General features: G+C 49.9%; 1 protein-coding gene across 3 annotated transcripts in view; it reads left to right on the top strand.

Annotated features, from left to right (window-relative positions):
- The first annotated feature begins 2,246 nt into the window (after window positions 1-2,246).
- The window catches only part of Ngef (neuronal guanine nucleotide exchange factor), an 89,796-nt gene continuing 72,388 nt past the window's right edge, over window positions 2,247-19,654 (top strand). The window contains exons 1-2 of one of the 3 annotated variants that reach the window (XM_078018247.1): window positions 2,247-2,443; window positions 2,608-2,693. In XM_078018247.1, coding sequence (XP_077874373.1) covers window positions 2,385-2,443; window positions 2,608-2,693 — 145 coding nt within the window. In that variant the 5' untranslated portion in view covers window positions 2,247-2,384. Of the gene's footprint in view, window positions 2,444-2,553; window positions 2,694-19,654 lie in introns of those variants that run through there. The other 2 variants (XM_078018246.1, XM_078018245.1) reach the window with 2 other exon arrangements.

Below are 19,654 nucleotides of genomic sequence, written 5' to 3'. Positions count from 1 at the left end.
CCTGCAGGAGCAGTGGGGTGGTGAGGGAGTGGAGGTGGAGAAGGGAAGCTAGGTGCAGTTTGCAGTGCTCCCTGTTGCAGCCCCAGGGCCTGGCACAGTACCCACATGAACTAGGTGCCCAGTAAATGTTTGAAACAGATGGTGTCCAGTATGCAATTTTAGTTTCTGCAGACATCCTCCTGGGCACCTCAAGACCCCAGCCAACCAACTGACCCTCGCCAACCCCTCACCAACCCACTGACATGCCACCCTCTACTCAGAGCTCACTTCCTCGGCTCTAGGTCTGGGGGAGCTGGGTGGGAAGATGGGTTCACAGGCAGGTGAGACCAGGCCTCAAGCCACTCCTGCACCTCTCCCTGCCCTGCTCACCCAGGAGTGTGAAATCAGTTCCTACTCCACCCTGTTGCCCCTGACTCCATCAGGAAAGCCAAATAGTACACGACCGCAGACGGAGCTCTGAGCTGTGCCCAGCAAAGGGAGTGAGCAGGACTAGGGTCTCAGAAATGTGGAATCTGAGGGCAGCTGGAGGAAGGAGAAGGAGGCTCCTACAAGACAGCGACGCCTCCCCAAGCCCCACATAGGTGAGACCGCTACTGGGAGCTTTGGTGGCGGAATACAGTCAAGTGGAAGAGGGAATAATTCAGTTATTCTGAAATCTTCTGAGCCTAATGTATGTTCTGAAAAGTTTGTTGAATGAAGGAAGAGATGGATGGACGGATGGATGGATGGATGGATGGATAGACGGAGGGATGGATGGATGGACTGATGGACCCATGGACCCATGGATGGATGAAATGAAGGGATGGATGGATGGATGGATGGATGGATGGACCCAAGGATGAATGAAAGGAAGGGATGGATGGATGGATGGATGGATGGATAGATGGATGGACAGATGGACCCATGGATGGATGAAATGAAGAGATGGATGGATGGATGGACTGACAGATGGACAGACCCTGAGATGAATGAAATGAAGGGATGGACTTATGGATAGTTGGATGGATGGATGAGAAACTACCTAGATCTGGCTTGCAGAGACAAAACTGAAACCATCACTTTGTGCCGATCAGATGACTGTGGTAGACAGCTTTCCAAGATGGCCTCAGGGACCCACCTCCTGGTCTCATGCCATCGTGTGAGCTCTACCTGTGAACGTGGGCTGTGCCTGGTGAATTCCTCCTAACAAGCAGAATGCAGCCATGGTGATGGATTATCACTTCTGTGAGCGGATCACAAGAGACTGTGACTGTCATCTTTCTGGACTCTGCACATTCAAGAAGCCAGCTGCCATTGTCGAGAGGCCCATGTGACCAAACACCAGGCAAGGCCTCCAGCCAACAGCCAGGGGAAGCTGAAGCCCTCAGGGAACTCAATCCTGCTAATAAGCCCCAGGGGCTTCGAAGTGAATCCTTCCCAGGGGGGCCTGGAGATGAGACCTCAGCCCCACCATCCCCTTTGACTGCAGACTGTGAGAAATCCTGAGCAGAGAATCTGTGCCCAGATTCCTGACTCACAGAAACCAGATTACAAGTATGTGTGATTTCATGCCGCTACCCTTTGGGTTAATTTATTACCAGCAATAAATACCTAAAACAATGGCTCATTTGAGGTTTGTATAAAGATGGGCATTGTAGCAATTAAACTTGGCAAATGTTGGTGTTGGTTAAGAGCCCAGGTTTTGGTACCAAAGGTCCTCAGTTTGAATCCTGGACACCCAACATACTAGCTGTGTGATTTTGGGCAAAATGATTAACTTCTCTGAGCCTGTGCTTCTTTAAAATGGGCATCATTCGGGCTGGGGATGTGGCTCAAGCGGTGGCACGCTCACCTTGCATGCGTGCGGCCCGGTTTCGATCCTCAGCACCACATACAAAGATGTTGTGTCTGCCGAAAACTAAAAAATAAACATTAAAATTCCCTCTCTCTCTCTCTCTCTCTCTCTCTCTCTCTTTCTCTCTTTAAAAAAAAATTAAAAAATAAAAATAAAATGGGCATAATTCTCTGCTCACTGTGACAACACAAGGATTACACAGAGATTACACTGCGCACTTGACCCAGAGCCTGTCATGCAGTGAGCATTGAACAGAAGGAAACTGTCAGCAGGGGATCAGTAATAATGACTATGATTGGGCAGAATTCCTTGAAAAGCAGCAGTTCTCCTGCCTGGAAGTGGTCAGGCTGAGGCCAATCAAGAAAGAGAACAGAATGTCAGAGAGGATCCAAAGTCTTCCTGTATCTCAGATTCAAGTGCCTGGTCCACGCCAGGGCAGGGAGCCGGCGTGCCCTCGGCCCTTTTTGGTGGGACGATCAGTATTACCTTGCACCAAGGGGCCCTTCCAGCTATTCCCAGCCTTCACCTCCGGTGGCACCTTCCCTCCTGCATGGCTTCTGGGTCAGGTGTGCGGCCACCACCCTGGCTGGGCCCTTGGCGCCCTGCAAGGTAAATACAGGAAGTGACTGTCACGGCACGGGGCCAGCCGTGGGCCGAGGCGGGTCTGAAGGTCAGGAGGGCTTCCCGGGAGGCTTTTCCCAGGGAGGACGGAGCATTTGCCCGTGGCCCTCTGGGACTGAGCTGAGAGCCTGTGGATTTACCTGGGCACACAGGTCTGCTCTGCGGCTCCCGGGCAGGACAGTGCACAGGAGAGGAAGAGCTGTTGGCGGCCCAGCCTCCAGGGGCTCCTCACTGGCAGGTGAGCAAATGGCTTTGATTTTTTTTAACGAAATGAGATGAAAGTAGAAATTAAATAGAAGTCCCTGCGGGGACGGGCAGGAGCGTGGAGCGCCACATACCCATTCACTGAGGAAGCCCTGGCTCTCAAGCTGGGCTTGAGAAAGCCCATCCTGCCGGTGCCTCACCCCTCCAGGGTCTCAGTCTCACCATCTGTGACTTGGAGCAGCAATTCCTTCCAGCTCCTCTCCCATCTGGTTGCGGGGGCACATGGGACAATAAACAGGAGTGGCTGCTCACTTGCAGGGCCCCGAGCCTGGTGAGCCTGCAGGGCCCCTGGCTAAAAAGACAAGGCTTCCACGATGACAGCAGCGCAGTGCCAAGCCCACCAGGGGACTGAGGACGGGGCCCAGCACTGCACAGGTTGCATGCCCTGCTTCCTGCCCTGGTAATAAATGTATATGTCAACTGTGAAGTGCTGCGATTCCTGTGTGCTCCAATCTCAGGGTAAGACGTGTATTTGGGAGCAGAAGTCATCTGAAGTGACAGCCCACTGCTCCAGGGCCATTTCAGTAGGACCAAAGACCCCACCCCTCAGAATCAAAGCCGGAGTATGGCGTGATGCAGCTGGGGACGTAGTTTCCTAGGATGGGAGGTGAAAGGTTCTTATTTCCATCTTGGTCGATAATGGGGCTGTTCCCAGGGCCACTGGCTGCGTAGAGCGGGGACTGGCGACTCACACACTTTGGACTGTTCTGCGGCTTCTGCTGGTCACGGACATGGCTTTGCCTTTGGAGAAATGAGGGTCTTGAAGCAGTGGGACTGCTGGTGGGCGTGCTCCCACTGTGTCCTTTGTCCTGTTTCTTTGTCCTCCCCGCCCCTCTGTCTGCCGGTTTTCCCACTTAATTTTCCCTCCTTCCCCCTGCCCACGCCTTGGGCTGCCTCAGGGGCCACTTGGCAGTGTCCCTGGGGAGTCTTGAGCTTTCTGGTCCGTGAAGGTGGACAGTGACCATCTTTCTCAACCCTACTCCCCACTCCACCCCTTCCTGACCCCAGATTGTCTTGGAATCCGCCCGGGGGTCTCTGCAGAAGGCCACAGGCCACACCACTGAAGCAGAAGTGGCAGCGCAGCCCGAGGAGGACAGGCGCTTGCCAGCTCCATTTCGCCTCCGTCCAGAAAGCCCATGCCACCGAGCAAGCCAGCCCAGACTTTGCGTGGCCACCCAGAGACCCCAAGGGGGCCAAATCTAGCCACCCATCCCTACTGGCTCCAAGAGTCACAGAGGCCAGGGTCTATCCCAAGAAGCCAGCGAGGTTGCCAGCCCTAAGTCAAACACGCCACCCCTGGCGGCCTCCTCTAGCCTCCCTCCCTGGGTAAGGACGGGCCCTGACACTCCAAAGTCACCCCCAGCACTGCCTCACTTGATTGCTTCATCCACCGATGGCTGAGCGCCTGTCTCTAAGGATTGGTGAGATGACAGTGGTCCTGACAGGAGAGGGGATAAGGTAGGGCTGTGCCTAGCGGGGAGCACAGGTCACGCCCTGACACCAAGGGCAGTTATTGGGTCGTGGGGCTGAGAGGGGTTTCGGTTGAGCTGATCCTGAGTGTCGCTTTTCCAAGCCCCCCCTCCCCACCCCCATGGGGATGTGTGGGGTCAGCGTGGGGGATATTCATCCCAATGAACTTCGAAACAGGGGCACTAATTTATTATTGATGAGTTTTCTATTAAAGACAAACTTTAATACCTAGGTATGCTGGAAGGATGAGCAATTTGGACAGTGCCCTTATTAAAAGGGTCAGGGCCCGGGGGCTAAGAAAGGAAGGTGAACATGGCCCAAGGGCCTTGATCCCAGGTCCCATCCTGAAGTGGCAGAGCCATTCCCAGTGCGTGTCTCGGGGAGCATTGCTCAATTCTGTGCACGTGTTAATCCAGCCTGCCGTGTGCGTAATTCAGTCCACCACGACCAGGAGTGCTAGAAAGCACTCCCTTCATCTAGTCAGCAAGTAGGTCCATGCTGCGGGGCTCTGGGCCCAGGGAGGGGAGGTCCAGAAGGGCTCAAAGGGCATAAATGCCCTTCCTCTCTCCCAAGTTCCCACCTTCCTTTCAATCCCCAGCTGCTTCCTCCTGGTTACTGTCATCCCAAAGTAGAAAAGCCCACGTTTCTACTCAGAGCTAATCCAATCAGCATTCTTGCACCCAAATAGGTTCCCGTGCAATCCCACCATGGGCAAAAAATTTCCAGCTTTTGGAACGTGGGCTCTATTTTTTCATGGCGCTCTCTGGTTTCAAGCCCACTGGGAAAGTGCGAACAGCTATAAAGACATGTTTTGCTCTCGTCTGAGTGATAAAAACATTCCGGGTAGATTCTTGGGGGCTGGAGGGAAGCCTTCTTTCTGCCGAGTTCCTTTTTAGGAAGTTAGCTTTGAACCTTAAAATGACTCTCAGGTTCCTTGTTGGATTTAAAAGGACATCTGGCACAGAAACGAGTCTTCATCAGCAGTGCCTGTAGTTTTCTGTGGGTTTCTAATCTCTTTGGAGCTGGTTCCAAGTCAAAAGCCATGTCCCTTACAATTGGCTATCTTGGGTTCCAAGTTGAGGGTAAGGAACGGAGTTTCTAGCTCAGGGTCAAAATGAAACCATGTTGAGGCTCACAGAGAAACAGACCCACCCAGGCTGCTTTTGGGAAAGCATCATTGTAGCTGCTCTGTGTTCATTGGAGGAATAGCTCAGAAATTGCCAAAAAGAAGTGGCATGGGAGGTTAACCAGAATCTGTTAATGGGAGCACAGTTTAGGGTCAGGTCTTTGTGAATGTCCTTCTCCCTTGCTGGGTGTCCCGCGCACTAATGCATGCATCTTGTTCCCTTGACCTGTCTCTGCTTTCTCACCCAGTTCCAGGCTCTCCAGGTCCTGAGGCTTGCTCCGTGGCTCCTCCAGGGTTTAGTCTTCTGCAGGAGTGTGATGTGAGCATGTGAGTGTTGTAACAGGGAGGGAGTGATCCTGAGGGTCAGGAGACACTTATCTCCCAGCTGAGAACCTGGACAGAGGCCGAGTGCCTTGGGGGCACTGCTCCCTCACTCCTCATGTGGGGACACATGAGGAGCTCTCTGCCAGCTCCAGCCCTTCCTGTTCCCATGGGATGGTCAGCGTCCCACCAGCCTCGTGCACGGGGGTGTGGGAGTCAGTTTGGGGGAAGGGTGGGGAAGTTGAGTGTGCGACTCTGGCAACCCCCAAACCAACTAGCTTACTGGTTAGTTTCCCAGATTGGAGAATAGGATCCAGCCTTGAGTGGGCTCTGGTCCACACTAAAGGCTGCCCAGAGGGTTTTTGAGGGCAACAAGGCCCATTCGAGGCTTACGGGAAGGAATGCCTCCATTGATTAGCAATGTCTGTCATGGCAAGGAGCAGGAGATGCGTGCACCTCCTCTGCCAGCAGGCGGAAGGGGCTTGGAGGTCTACATGCAGATAGATGCTTGGTAACCCAGGAAAAAAGCCGCCACGCTGTATCTGTGCGACCGTGAGCAGGTGGGCTGGCAGAGAATGGCGAAGCCTTTTCTGGATCCCTGAGAGGCAAGGGGGTCATGGATAGAAAAGGGCGTCACCTGTCGCAAACTGCCCAAGCCTGCATCCATGGCGCAGTGTCTGAGTACCCTGACCCCTGGGTCAGTTGCCCTGTTGTGGGGAGCCGTCTTGGGAATTCTCTGGCCTGGTGCAGGTCTGAGTCTGTGAAGACCTCACAGGCCTCCATCTGCCTGGAGCCTCATCAGCTTGTATGAACAGGGGGAGGGCAAAGGCTTGAAGAAAGTGACAGGTGGAAGAACGCCATGCTAAGGGCACAGCAGTAGGGGCCCCATGCTGGGACAGGTGGTGGGGGTGGGTGAGGCAGAGCCAGGGGCACAGATGGGGTCCAGGCTCTGGGGCAGGAGGCTGCTGTTAGCAGTACTCTGAGCACAGTCAGGTGGGATCTGACATCTCAGCACCCAGCACGCAGTAGGTGCTCAGTAAGACTTCCTTAACAAGCAACTCCAGGCTCCTGGGAAGGTCTCTGCCCACCCAAATGTCCATGCAGCCCTCAAGAAAGAGGCAGAACTGGGCAAGGGAAGCCAAGGCAAAATCCAGTCCAGGAGATGGCACAGCTGGTCGGGGAGGAGAGGCCTGAGGAGGCATTTGGGTTCCATTCTGAGCATTTAAAAGTCATAAGCAGGAGCACGATATGACACAGTGGTGCTTTATTTTAAAAACTAGATTTGGGTATTTCCAGCAATTACCCCCTCTTTCTGCCTCGTGGTCCTGATGAGCACCTCCCACACACTAGAAGGGGAAGGGGGTCCTGGTCTCTGAAAGGCTGCACAGCCCTGGGTCCTGGAGGGCATGTTCCTGCCCAGAGTGGCCCTGAGTCAAGATGGAGAAGCTTTGCTGTGAGGTGGGTGGTGGCCCAGCTGGAGGCTGCAGGCTCCCAAGAGGGTGCAGGATGACCAGAGGGGACGTGCAGGTGTGCAAGTGTCAGGGAGAAGGGGCAGGTGGGGTCAGCACCGGAGGGGTCTTTGGGAAGACAGGCAGGGGGTGGCTGGGAGGAGGGGAAGGAGCAAGAGGACTGCAGGTGCAGCTGGGCAGGTTTCCTCCCCGACATCTCCAGCCTTCTCAGGGACATTTGAGACAAGGTCAGCAGGGCTGGAGATCCCAGAGCAGGCACGACATGACCGCTACAGAGAGCAAAAGGCACATGCTGTTGAAATCAAGGTGACCTGCTGGCCTGCCTCGCACAGTGACTGTAAATCAACTGAGACATCCATCTGCGCTCGCCCAGGCCAGGAGGCCAGAAATGCCAGGATACGTTAGGTCTTGGTCTATTAGGGGTCACGGTGGTGGCCAAGTGGGAGCAACTGTCCCAGGCCTAGGGCATAACCTCTGGCATTTGGCCAATGTGACTTGAGCACCTATCGTGTGTGACCTTCAAGGTCACCAGAGATCCCCACAGCCAGGGCTCAGGCTGGGGGCTTCTGGGTGGCCTGCTGCCACCTCTGCTTGGCACTTGCTGGTCGTGTTATGACCATCTGGCCTGCCTTCCAGTTCCCCCACTAGGCTGAGCCTTTGCATCTTCGTCTGCCCAGGGCCTGGCCTGGGAAAGGGGTGCCCAGTAAATACTTGCTGGAAGGGGAAGGAGCCAGTGGAGGAGCAGCGTGTGGGTAGGCTTCAGTGGGGGTGGGCAGGGCAGGGAGGGAGGGAGGCTTCAGGGAGCCCTAGAGGACACTACTGAGGGGGAGCGGGGGAGAGGAGGGACAGGCTGGCTACAGGTGGCTCTGCAGCATGAACCCCAGGTTCAACCAAGGCTGGAAGCCATCACCAGAACCTTCAGGAGACAGGTGGAGAGAGAGGGAGAGAGGATGCGGGTGGCTCAGATGCAGGCCAGGACGGATCCTGGATCCCACAGGGAGAAAGCACCCAGTGCTCTGCTGTTTGAGGAGCAGTGACCTTGAGGTGAGGCATCCCGGGGAGATTCCCAGGAATCTCCTTAGTGCAGGGAGGCCCCAACACCTGCCAGAGCCACTGGTGTGCAGCAGGCATGTCCTGCCAACCTCCCAGGAGGGTGTGGGCCATTTGTGACTAAAGCACATAGGCTCAGGGATGCAGGCAACTTGTGTCAGATACGCAGAATGGCGCATCCTAGGAGAACTGGGGCTTGAGAAAGGCTGTGCCCCTGCCCTGAAAATGCACAGACCCACTCTCTGCACACATTCTCCACAGAGGGTCTGCCTCACCGAGGCCAGTCTAAGAAGGTGGAGGCCACAGGGGGTCATTAGAAGGCACCTCCTCTTTGTCACAGCTGGTCTGAGCCCCACTGCAGGGCTCCCAGGGAGGACCCAGAATCTGCACTTCTGTCAAGTTCCTGGCCACCGCTGCTGCTGCCGCCGCTGCTGCTGCCGCTGCTGCTACTGCTGCTGCTGCTGCTGCCGCTGCTGCTACTGCTGCTGCTGCTCTGCTGCTGCTCAGAGCTAACCATGTAGGCAGGCAGCGGGAAGAGGCCCTGGCTCAGGACAGGGGGAGCTGGTGGCAGTGTTGGCTCATCTAGTTTGGCTCAATCCACTGATTCCTGTCACTCAAACTCAGAAGTTGTCCATAAAGCAAGAGTCCTGTAACCTCTGGGTGTGTGCATCCTCAGCCTCTGGGCATGGTGCATTTGTCTGGTTTAGGTGGTTTCAGAGGCCTGGATCAAAGGGTGGAGGTGACCAAAGTTCACATTCAGGCAGCAATGGCTGGGACCGTGCGGAGTTGCCCCCTGCAGGCTCCTGCCTCCACTTTGGAAAACGCTTTCCGAGTTGCTTTCGTTGTAGTTTTCCTTTTATTTTCACATTCCCAATGTCAATCATTTACTTTCCATGTTTACAATTTTCGACACACCCATCTACCACCTGTACCGTTAAGACTTTGCACAGATTGGCTTTAAATGAAATTCCTTACTTTATTTTCATCCTGAGGATGGGTGTCTGTGAAGGCACAGGTGTGATGTGCAAATTGGATTCTTTTTTTTTTAGAAAATATGTAACTGTTACATTTTTGATCATCTGACTGATGTACCTCTTAAAGTCACCTCACAGCCACAGGTTCAACTCCTGTGCTGCTGAAAGGAGGACGGGGACCATCTAGAGTTTGCTCAAATCTTGTCGCTTCTTTAGATGAGAGATAGTTGAGAGAAACCACGGCCCTTCAACAACCTGTCATGATAGTCTGCTTCTTTAAAAATGAAATCAAAGCAGAAATTCTGGCCTTTCTGCCCCGGTTTCCCTCCGTGGTGTCTGTCTCTCCTCTCCTCTGCCCACCACCGAGGCCCAGGCCCCTCCATGGCCTTGATTCCGCTGCCCACAACACGGGGCATAACCTCAGCTTTCCTGACCTGACTGGGGCCTGAGCAGTCCCCTCCTCCCTCAGGCCTCTGGGGAGACTCTGGGACCCGACGTGAAGGCACTTTGAATGCATCCAGCACTGCGCAGGGGAGAAGGCTCTGCAGAGGAAGGGATGAGGAGAACCGGTAGAAACTGCCTCCTGGCTGTTCTGCAGAGCCCCAGGAAGGGGTCTGCCCCACACGGGGGCCCTCAAGATCATCCTGATCTTCACTTCTGAAAGAGGGAATCTGATGGGCTCAGCCCCACCTCTGAGGCCAAAGGTCCACTCCACTTGGTCAGTCAGCACCTGGGGTCTGGGCAGTGGCATCCAGGCTGCCCCCTCTCCAGGCTTAGGTGAGACTGAGGCACCAATATTGGCCCTGTCACTTTTATCAGGCTTTTTATAAACCCCCTTGAATGTGGGCTGGGGAGTTCACAGCCACTGCAATCTGCAAACAGCCCCCGTACCAGAACCAACAAAGACCCAGTGTGGGGCAGGCAGCCCCGGCACAGCAACATCCCTATTCGGCTGTGGAAATGACCTTGCCCACTTTCACGGAGTCTGTTCTCCCTGAGACTCGGCACCTGGCGGGCCTGGCCCTCCTTCCTCTGGAACAAGCTGACCTTGCCCACAGGCAGCAGGGAGCTTGCCAAGGGCGGTGGCCTGAGGCCGCTCAGCCTAGGAGTGGTCCTTGTCCCACACCTACTCCCTCCTGTGGCTCACACCCAGTCTGAGGCAGGCAAGAGGACAGCAGTCACTGCGCTGGCAGGCGAAGGCTTTAAGAATGTAGGTTGCTGTGTCCCCTCCCCCTGTCCTCCCCTCTGAGCGGCTGCTGTCACCAACGTGCCCCATGCCCCAAGGGGAAGGCTCTCAGCAGCTCCACCAGCCAGGCCCCTGAGACAAGGCCTAGATTTTGCTCCTGGGATAGAGCTGGGCGTGGGGTGGGGGGATCTGACTTCAGTTTAGATTCTCAAACTCCACACCTGCTCTTTATACTGAACTAATATATTTTACCGCCTTCCAGTCTTTATTCACAAAAACAAAACAAAACAAGCAATTGAAACAACTAGAACATTTCGTCCAGTCCCCAAAGGGAGAGGAGCACCTGGGAGGACTGTCTGTGGCTCGTCTGTGCGAGGCCCGGCACCAGGCTCTCGGGCGTGTACTGCACAGGCAGGTGGCAGAGGGGACAGAGGTGCACACTCGTGTTTGGGCTGATGGGGATGTTAGGACATTCTCTTCTGCCTGCTCTGCTGGGGAAGGGCCACATGGGTCTCACTGTGGGACCCAGCTGTGCTCAACGTGGGGGACAGGGAACACCCACTGAGGACCCAGGCTGAACTCCAAGGAGACCGGTCCCGTCCCAGACATGCGGGGGGCACATCTCCTCTCAGGGTCCATTCAGCTGTAGCCCGGCCCACCCCACAGCTACGGCGCTGCCCCAGGGTGAGCTGGAGGAGTCCACCGCCCCGCCTGCCCTCCTGCACCAGAAGCGAGGGACAGGCCATGCACAGCCACGCTGGGGCTGCTTGAGCCCCTCACCAGCCCAGGCACCCCACTGGCAGTTCGCACGCGGGTTGAGGGAGGGGCTGGCTGAGCAGGGGGCAGTTGGCAGCTGGCACTCCTTCCTTGAGCGGCTCCGGCTAGTCTTGTCCGGGCCCCTGGCAGCCCCTACTGGGCTCCCTGCCCTTGATCTCTGCTCTTTGCTGAGGACAGCTGTGTGGCCATCTTTCCTCAGGGACCTGGCAGCCCCAGGTTGGAATCCCACCTCATCCACTGAGGAGCTGTGTGGTCTCAGGCAAGTTCCTGAGTGTCCCCGAACTTCAGACTTCTTAATGGGGGACAAACAATCGCCAGCTGGTCTCCCTGTCCCAGGGGTGTTGTAAGGAACAAAGGAGGTCAGGAAAGCACCAGAAACCAAACAGCCCGAGCCCTCTGGGAGAGTGGGAAGCACACTCTGCAGCTCAGGGTGTGTCCACCTTCTCCATGTTGGTGACATGTTGGTGGGGAGGGAGGGAGTCACCGATGCTGTAGGCAGTGTGACACTGGGGCCCTTTTTCCCATGTTCTGACCCATTATGTTCCAGAAATCTCCACCATAGGCCCAAGGACAGTGCCTATGCCCAAGGGGCCAGAAGGCCCTGCTGGGTGTCCAGGGCTTGAGCCAGGAGGACCCAAGGCACAGGGTCCTGCAGGCTCAGGACCAGAGAGAATTAAACCCTCTCTTCTGGCTAACTCCAGAAGCCATGTCCCCTCAGGACTCTGAGCTGGTCCTGCACCTGGCCCTGGGGACACCAGGGTCTCCACACCATCCCTCCAGTACCTACTGCCCCTTGAAGAAGTCCAGAAGCGGCAACAGTGCAGGGTCAGGCTCCTTCTCCAGAGAAAGGGGATTCTCCAGGTGCAGCCCCGCTACTGCGGATTTTTTAAAGTACACATTCTTCCCTGAATCGACCCCTCCGTCAGTTCTCCAGGGGACTCTGCCTCTGGCCCAGGTGAGAGCCCCTGCTGTGGAGGACAAGGATCAGTTAGAACGACTTGAGACAACATGGACGAATCTCCAAGTGTAATGTCACAGAAAGGAGCCAGACACCAAAGAGAGCATTCGAACGACCCCATCACACAAACCACCAGCCAGGCAAAAGGAGGAGAGGCTGTCAGCTGCGAGTTCCCCGCGGGCAGGGAGGACAGCGAGGGGGATCCAGGGAGTTCTGGAGCAACAGCCACGCTCTCCTTCGGAATCTGGTTCTGGTTACAAAGCGTGTTCAGTTTGTGAACATTCAGCAATCTGTCCACTTAATAGGCGCGCTTTCTGTGTTCTACTGAATTTTTAAAAATTATTTAACCATGCGAAGGGCTAAACTAGAAAAGCCACCACCCCCTTCACTGTATCTGGGTGTGAACCCGGTAAGTGGGTAGCATCACATGGGGGGAACTCGGCCCCCACTCCAGAGAGCTACAAGTCTGGAAAAGACTTTTACCCTCCATGGAAAAGATTTCTCGAATCCAACCTAAAAGCAGCCTCAACAGAGACCAGGCCGAGCTAGCTAATCAGAACCAGAGAGAAGCAGCCGTGGATCAACACAGCTGGAATCGAGTGCTGCCATTTTGGGTAAAGGATGCTGCTCCCCCATGTTTCCTGGTCTGTAGACAGTGTTTCCAGGAAGCAAGTGTCTCATTCAATCACCTGGCTGGGCATTTCACCAGGGGTTCATCTTTGGGCTGACCCAGAAAGCCGGGTTGCAGGAGGGGAGACATGGGTGCCCGTTTGACTCTGTTGAGGGTTGTATTGGGGGCCAAAAGAAGAGCCCGGTGCTTTCTACCAGGGAACTTTCCAGGCCTTGACCATGTGGGATGTGGCTTTGTGGCTCCGTGGCCCTCTGCCTGAGATTAGCATAGATTCAGGTCTGCCCAGCTGGCCCACATTGGCCGGCTGTCTACTCAGGGTGTGTAGACACATGAGCCCCCTCTATGCCTAACTAGAGGCTCAACCCCAGGATAATTGCCCCAAGTGTTGATCAAGTGCTCCACCACAGGGGAGAGGGATGGTCCACTTCTTCTAGAAGGATCGAAAGTCTCCCCTGGGTCAGGCAGAAGCCCTTCTGCATGCTCTTAATTGACCCTAGAATTTGGGATCTGGCCACTTAGCCAAAGAACAGGAGGCCCAAGAGAAAGCAGCATGCATGACTCATGAACCATGGGGGCCAAGGTCAGATGACCAGCCCTGCCTGTCCACACACACCATGTTCCCTAGCGTCCCACCACAAGGCATGGGAACCATGAATTCTTTCTCAAAATGTCCTGATGCTTGAAGAAAATATGTAGTGCTTTGATTCCTTTGGAGCTTACCTGGGGAATTTATTTTGAGAATCTAAACAAGTAGATTCCCCTACTGTTAATCAATGTTCCAAACTTTTTTGGCATCCTTCTAATGGCAATAACAACTTCATTGAGGTGTAATTTGTATCTCATACAGTCCCATCCATTTTGAATGTACAATTCAAGGGTTTTTAGTACATTCACAAAGACATGACTCCGTCACCAAATCAACTTGGGAACATTCTCTTATCTTCCCGAAAGGAATCCTGTTCCTATTAGTAGTCACTAACTTCCCATTTTTTTCACAACCTCTAAGGGTCCCGCACATAAGAATCTACTCTTTGGCTTTATGGAGCTTCCTGTGTCTCAAAATGCAATCGCCATGTGTGGTCCTTAGTGAATGGCTTCTTTCACTAAGCAAAATGTTGTCAAGGTTCATTCGTGGGTTTGGAGCACAGCAATACTCACTTTTTATGGCTTACTTTTATGCCCATACAATGGGCATCCATCCCACTTGCCATTCATCATTGGACAGACATTAGGGGTATTTCCACTAATTTTTTTTTCCAGTTACGAACTCATGCTGCTGTAAATATCTGTGTACAACTTTTTGTCTGAATATATGTTTTATTTCTCTTGGGAATATGCTTAGGAATAAAATCCCCGGGTCGTCTGGTAACTTTGTTTAATCTTTTGAGGAACTTCCAGACTGTTCTCCAGAGTGTAATATCTCAGGGTTCCAGGTTCACATTCTCACCGAAGCCTGTTATCGCCTGTCTTCGGTATGCTCACCTTGGTGGTATAAATGGTGTCTCACTGTGGTTTGGCTTTGCTTTTCCCTGACGGCTAACCATGTTGAGCGAGTTTTTAAGTGTTCATCGGTCAGATCTCCTTTGGGTATTCTTTTTTAAAAAAAATCCATGATTTCAGGTTTTCTGTGAAGAGAGATAGTTCAGTTCTTCCTTTCCCTTTGGCTAGCCCTGGCTAGAAGCTCCCCTACTATGTGGAGTGGTGCTGTTGAGAGTGGACGTCCTCATCTCCCACTCCTGAACAACTAAGTTGGATGTTTCTGTGAACTTGATACATGCCCCTTATCAAGTTGAGAAAGTTTTCTTTCGCACCTGGTTTGTTGCGTGTTTTACCATGAAAGGGTATTGAATTTTGTCCAACGCTACAGGAGTCCATGTGTCATCGAGTCCATTGGGTGTTTTTTTGACATTTATTCCATTCAAATGATTTTATATTAACTGATCTTGCAGGTTAGACCATTCCTGCATTCTTGGGATAAATTCTATTCGGTCATGTTGTACAATCCTTTATCTCTGGGTTCAGTTTACTAGTATTTTCTCGAGGATTTTTTTCTTCTATACTAAAAAGAAATATTGGTCTTGTGACATTTTTGTCTGGTTTATAAACTTTATTTTTTTGTATCTGTGATGCTTCTTCTAATAAGAATTCATTTCTGAGATGGCCATTCTCTACCAACATCACATTCCTTTTATTATTATAATGCTTTATGGCATTTAAGAAGTAGGCTGTCTTTATTACCTATATTTTCAAAATGTTTAAACTAATCTTTCTTGTAGATGAGCTTAATAAAAATTTTTATCAAAAAATTCTGATGAGTTTTATGTTTTGGGGAAACTATTTATTATCATGAACATACAATTTGCTGTGAAAAATAAAGTTTATTAAGTTAAAATTTCATATGTTTCCTTGGTGAAAAATTGACATCTTAAATATTCCTTTTTTTTTTTTTTTTGGTACCATTTTTTTGAACTCAGGGGCACTCTGCCACTGAGCCAGCCACACCCACAACCCTATTTTGTATTTTAATTAGAGAAAGGGTCTCACTGAGTTGCTTAGCACCTCAGCATTGCTGAGGCTGGCTTTGAACTTGTGATCCTTCTGTCTCCGCCTCCAGAGCCACTGGAATTAACAGGAGTGCACCACTACCCTGGCTTAAATATTCCTTTTTTCTCTTCAAGAAAACATGAAAGCCTTCACTCATCTATCAGATTTTTCCTTTTATATATGATGCTTACATTTATCAAGATGGTTATCATATGGAAGTTCTAGTTTTAATTTTTTTGAGAATCCCATGCTGTTTTCCACATGGCTGTGCAGTTTGCATTTGACAGTGTATCTACACAAGGGCGCGTGAAGTTTCCCTTTCTCTACATTCCCACTGACACTGGCTGTCTTTGTCTCTTGGTAATAGCCATTCTAATTGGGGTGAGGTGATGTCTCATTGTGATCCTAAGTTTCGTTTCCCTGATGATTATGATGCTGACCATAGGTAGACTAATCTGTCTGTTAGTCACTTATATCTCTTCTTTTGAGAAATGCCTATTCAGGTCTTTTTCCCACTTTTCCTCTGGGTTATTTGGTTTTTGCTATACAGCCATCTGAATTACTTGTACGTTTTGGGTATGGGCCACTTGTCAGATGCATGCTTTACAGACACTTTCTCTCCTTCTGTAGGATGTCTCTCTCCCTCTGTTGATGGCTCCTTTTGTTGTGCAGAAGGGTTTTAGTTGTGTACAGTCTGTCTGGTTTTGCTTTTGTTGCCTGTGATTCTGAGGTCTTATTGCCTGGATCAATATCATGAAACACCCCTCCTACGCTCTCTCCTAGTATTTTCATTGTTTCAGGTCTTACACTTCAGTCTCTAATCCATTTTCAGTCCATATTTTTGCAGCATGTGTTCAGAGACATGGCCTGATCTCACTTGTGGCTCTCAGTTTCCCCAACATGGTTTATTAAAGAGACAGTCTTTTCCTGTATGTCCTTGTCACCTTTGTCACAAATCAGTTGGTGTGAATGCTGTATTAATTCTGGGACCTTTATTCTGTTCCATTATTGTTTTATGTGACTGTTTTTATGCCATTGCTATGCAGTTTAGGTTACTGTAGTTTGGTAGTAAAGTCTGAAGTCAAATAGTGCGATGTCTCCATTTTTATTTTATTTTATTTTATTTGCTGGGGATAGAACCCAGGATCTCGTGCACAGTAGGCAAATGCTTTACTGCTGAACTGTACCCCCAACCCCTCCAGTTTTGTTCTTTTTGCTCAAGCTTGCTTTGAATATGTGGGATCTTTTGTGATTCCATGTAAATTTTAAGATTATTCTTTCTATTTCTATGAAGGATGTCATTGGTATTTTGATAGGGATTATTGACTCTTCTGATCTCTTTGGATAGTATTGTCATTTTAACAATATTAATTATTTCAATCCATGAACATGGGTTATCATTCCATTTATTTGTGTCTTCTGTTTCTTTAATCAATATTTTATAGATTTCATTGTGGAGATCCTTCTGCTCAGTGGTTTCACTTATTCCTAGTTTTTTTTTTCATTTGTAGCTATTATAAATGGGATTGTTTTCATGATTTCTTTTTCACATAGTTAACTTTTTTTTGGTGGTGTTGGGGATTGAACCCATGGCCTTATGCATGCAAGGCAAGCACTCTACCAACTGAGCTATGTCTCCAGCCCTGCAACTGACTTTTGTATGTTGATTTTGATTTCTGAAATTTTATTGAAATAAATTTATATTACTTCTAGCAGGTTTTGGGTGGAGTCTTTAGGGTTTTGAGATTATGACATCTGCAAACAAGGACAATTTAATGGTAATATATTGTATCCTTGAAAATGTGAAGAGTGGACATTATGTGCTCTCATCACAAAAAAATGATACTAAGGGAGGTTACACATTTGTTAATCAGCTGGATTTAACCATTCCACCATGTGTCTATACCTGAAATATCATGTTGCATATGGTGAAACCATACAGTGCTGTCTGTTGATTAAAAAACAGAAGATGAGACTTGGAGTGTAGCTCAGTGGTAGATGCTTGCCTGGCATGCACAAGGTCCTGGGTTTGATGTCCAGGATGGGAAGGAAGGAAGGAAGAGAGAGAGAAAGAGAGAGGGAGGGAGGGAGGGAGAAAGTGAGGAGGGAAGGATGGAAGAGAGAGAGAGAGAGAGAGAGAGAGAGGGAGGGAGGGAGAGAGAGAGAAAGGAAGGAAGGAAGGACGGACTAGAAAGAGAGAAAGGGAGGAAGGAAGGAAGGGGGAGGGGCAGGGAAGGAGGGAGGAAGAAAGGAAGAAAGAAAGGAAAGGAAAATAAAAGAAAGAAAAATGTCATCTTGGGTAACTCTGGGCCTGGGCTGAATTCTTTGTAATTCCAATAGTTTTGTTTGGTTCTTTGGGGTTTTTAGACATGTAAATCATCACTTATAAATTATGATCATTGCACCTTCTTTCTGATACTTCATTTGCTTTATGTCTCACTGTGTTGGTCCAAACCTCAAGATACATGTTAACCGTGGTGCTCACAGGAGCCCTGCTCATGGTGAGAACGCACCCCAGGGTTTGTGATGAACTCTTTTTAATTTTTAATTTTTTTTAGTTATAGATGGACACAATACCTTTATTTTATTTCTTTATTTTTATGTGGTGCTGAGGATAGAACCCCATACCTCACACGTACTAAGCCCCAGCTCCTGTGATAAACTATCATGAGTTCTCTTTCTTGTCCCATTTTTACTGGGGATTGGTATTTAGTTTTGCCCATTGACCTACTGATATGCTATGTGGTATTAAGACTTTCAGATGATTACAAAATCGCCTCAACTTTATTTAAATTACTCTGAGAACATTTCAACAAAGGAATTAAAGCATTTCATTTAAAAGTTCATCCTTATTCTGAATCTGATTTACTTGGAAAACTCAATTTTTAAAAAATATTTATTTTTTAGTTGTAAGTGGACACAATATCTTTATTTCATTTTTATGTGGTGCTGAGGCTTGAACCCAGTGCCTCTGGTGAGCTAGGCGAGCACTCTACCACTGAGACACAGCCCCAGTCCCTGTGAAACTCAATTTTAAAGGTATACATATAAAAGTTTTATTGTGTCCCTTCATTGTTCCTTATTTTTCCTCTTGCATGGTTCTGTCAGACGGCTGGGCTCCTGTTCAGTGCTTGGCCATATTCCATGTTTCCTCACCTTCCTCAGCGTTGAGACCTGCTTGTCTTCTGTATTTAAGATGATATGCTTTTCACTTCTTTTTTTCAAAAAATTTATTTATTTTTAATAAATTAATACATTGACATAGCTTTAACATTTTTTAAAAAAAATATTAAAAAGTTTGTGCTTTAAAATCTCTTTCCTCCCAACCTTATTCCCCATACACCCTGGGAATCTTGCTCATCCCTCCTCTGTTAAAAGTACTGTTAATATAAAATATAATTTTATATAAAATGTTTTATACAAAATACAAATATATGCAACTATTGATACTAACTTCTCATAACTTCTTCCTGAAGCTTTTAGGTACATTCAAGTAAATCTGAATGTATTTTCCTCTTTCACACTGATGAAAAAAATATAATACCTATTCTTCTGTCCTTTTTTTTTTTTAATTTATTTTTTGGAGGGAGGATAGCTGGGGATTGAACTCAGGGGCACTCAACCACTGAGCCACACCCCAGCCTGATTTTGTATTTTATTTAGAGACTGGGTATCTCCGAGTTGCTTAGTACCTCACTTTTGCTGAGGCTGGCTTTGAACTCATGATCCTCCTACCTCGGCTTCTCAAACTGCTGGGATTACAGTCATGGCCACCGTGCCCAGCCTGTTCTTGTTTTTGTGTTATGAGAGATTCTGGAGTCCTTTCTTGATCAGCGTATAGAGTCTCTTCTCTTCTTCTTTTGCAACTACATTATGTCCCATTATATTGGATGTTTAGAATTTTCTGATTGGTGTGACCAGTTCCTGATTGGGAGACATTCAGGTTGCTTCCAATTGCCTGTTCCTGGACGAGGCTGCCATGCGTCACCTGCCACAGGCCACTCCCTGTATGAGCCAGCAGATCCACAGGCCAGATTCCTACAGATGGGATTGCAGGGTCAAAGCCATGTGCTTTTTACATTCATAACTCTGCCAAACTGGCCCATTGGAGTGAAGTCAACGGAAAACCCCTCAGCAAGGGTGGGGGTGCCGTTGTCCCTCAGCTTCACAGGTAGCTTTTCATACTTTTGAATTCTGGCCAATCAGTAAGTGAAAAAAAATTTTTTTTTCTTCTGGTTGGGATGATCCTTCTCTTATGAGACCAGAGGCTGACAGTCTCCTCACCAGTCTTTAAGGGTGTTTGTGGTTCTTCGAGGTGAGCTGTCATTTTGTATCCTTCACCATCTCAGGCACATTCAGATTTTCCTAAGTTTGACCTTGTGCTGCTCAACTTAATTTTTCCCTCCCTCTAGACAGCTAAGCTGTTTAG

Source organism: Ictidomys tridecemlineatus, chromosome 7 (assembly GCF_052094955.1).
Source record: "Ictidomys tridecemlineatus isolate mIctTri1 chromosome 7, mIctTri1.hap1, whole genome shotgun sequence".
Taxonomy (NCBI): Eukaryota; Metazoa; Chordata; class Mammalia; order Rodentia; family Sciuridae; genus Ictidomys; species Ictidomys tridecemlineatus.
This window is presented reverse-complemented; position numbering and strand designations above follow the sequence as displayed.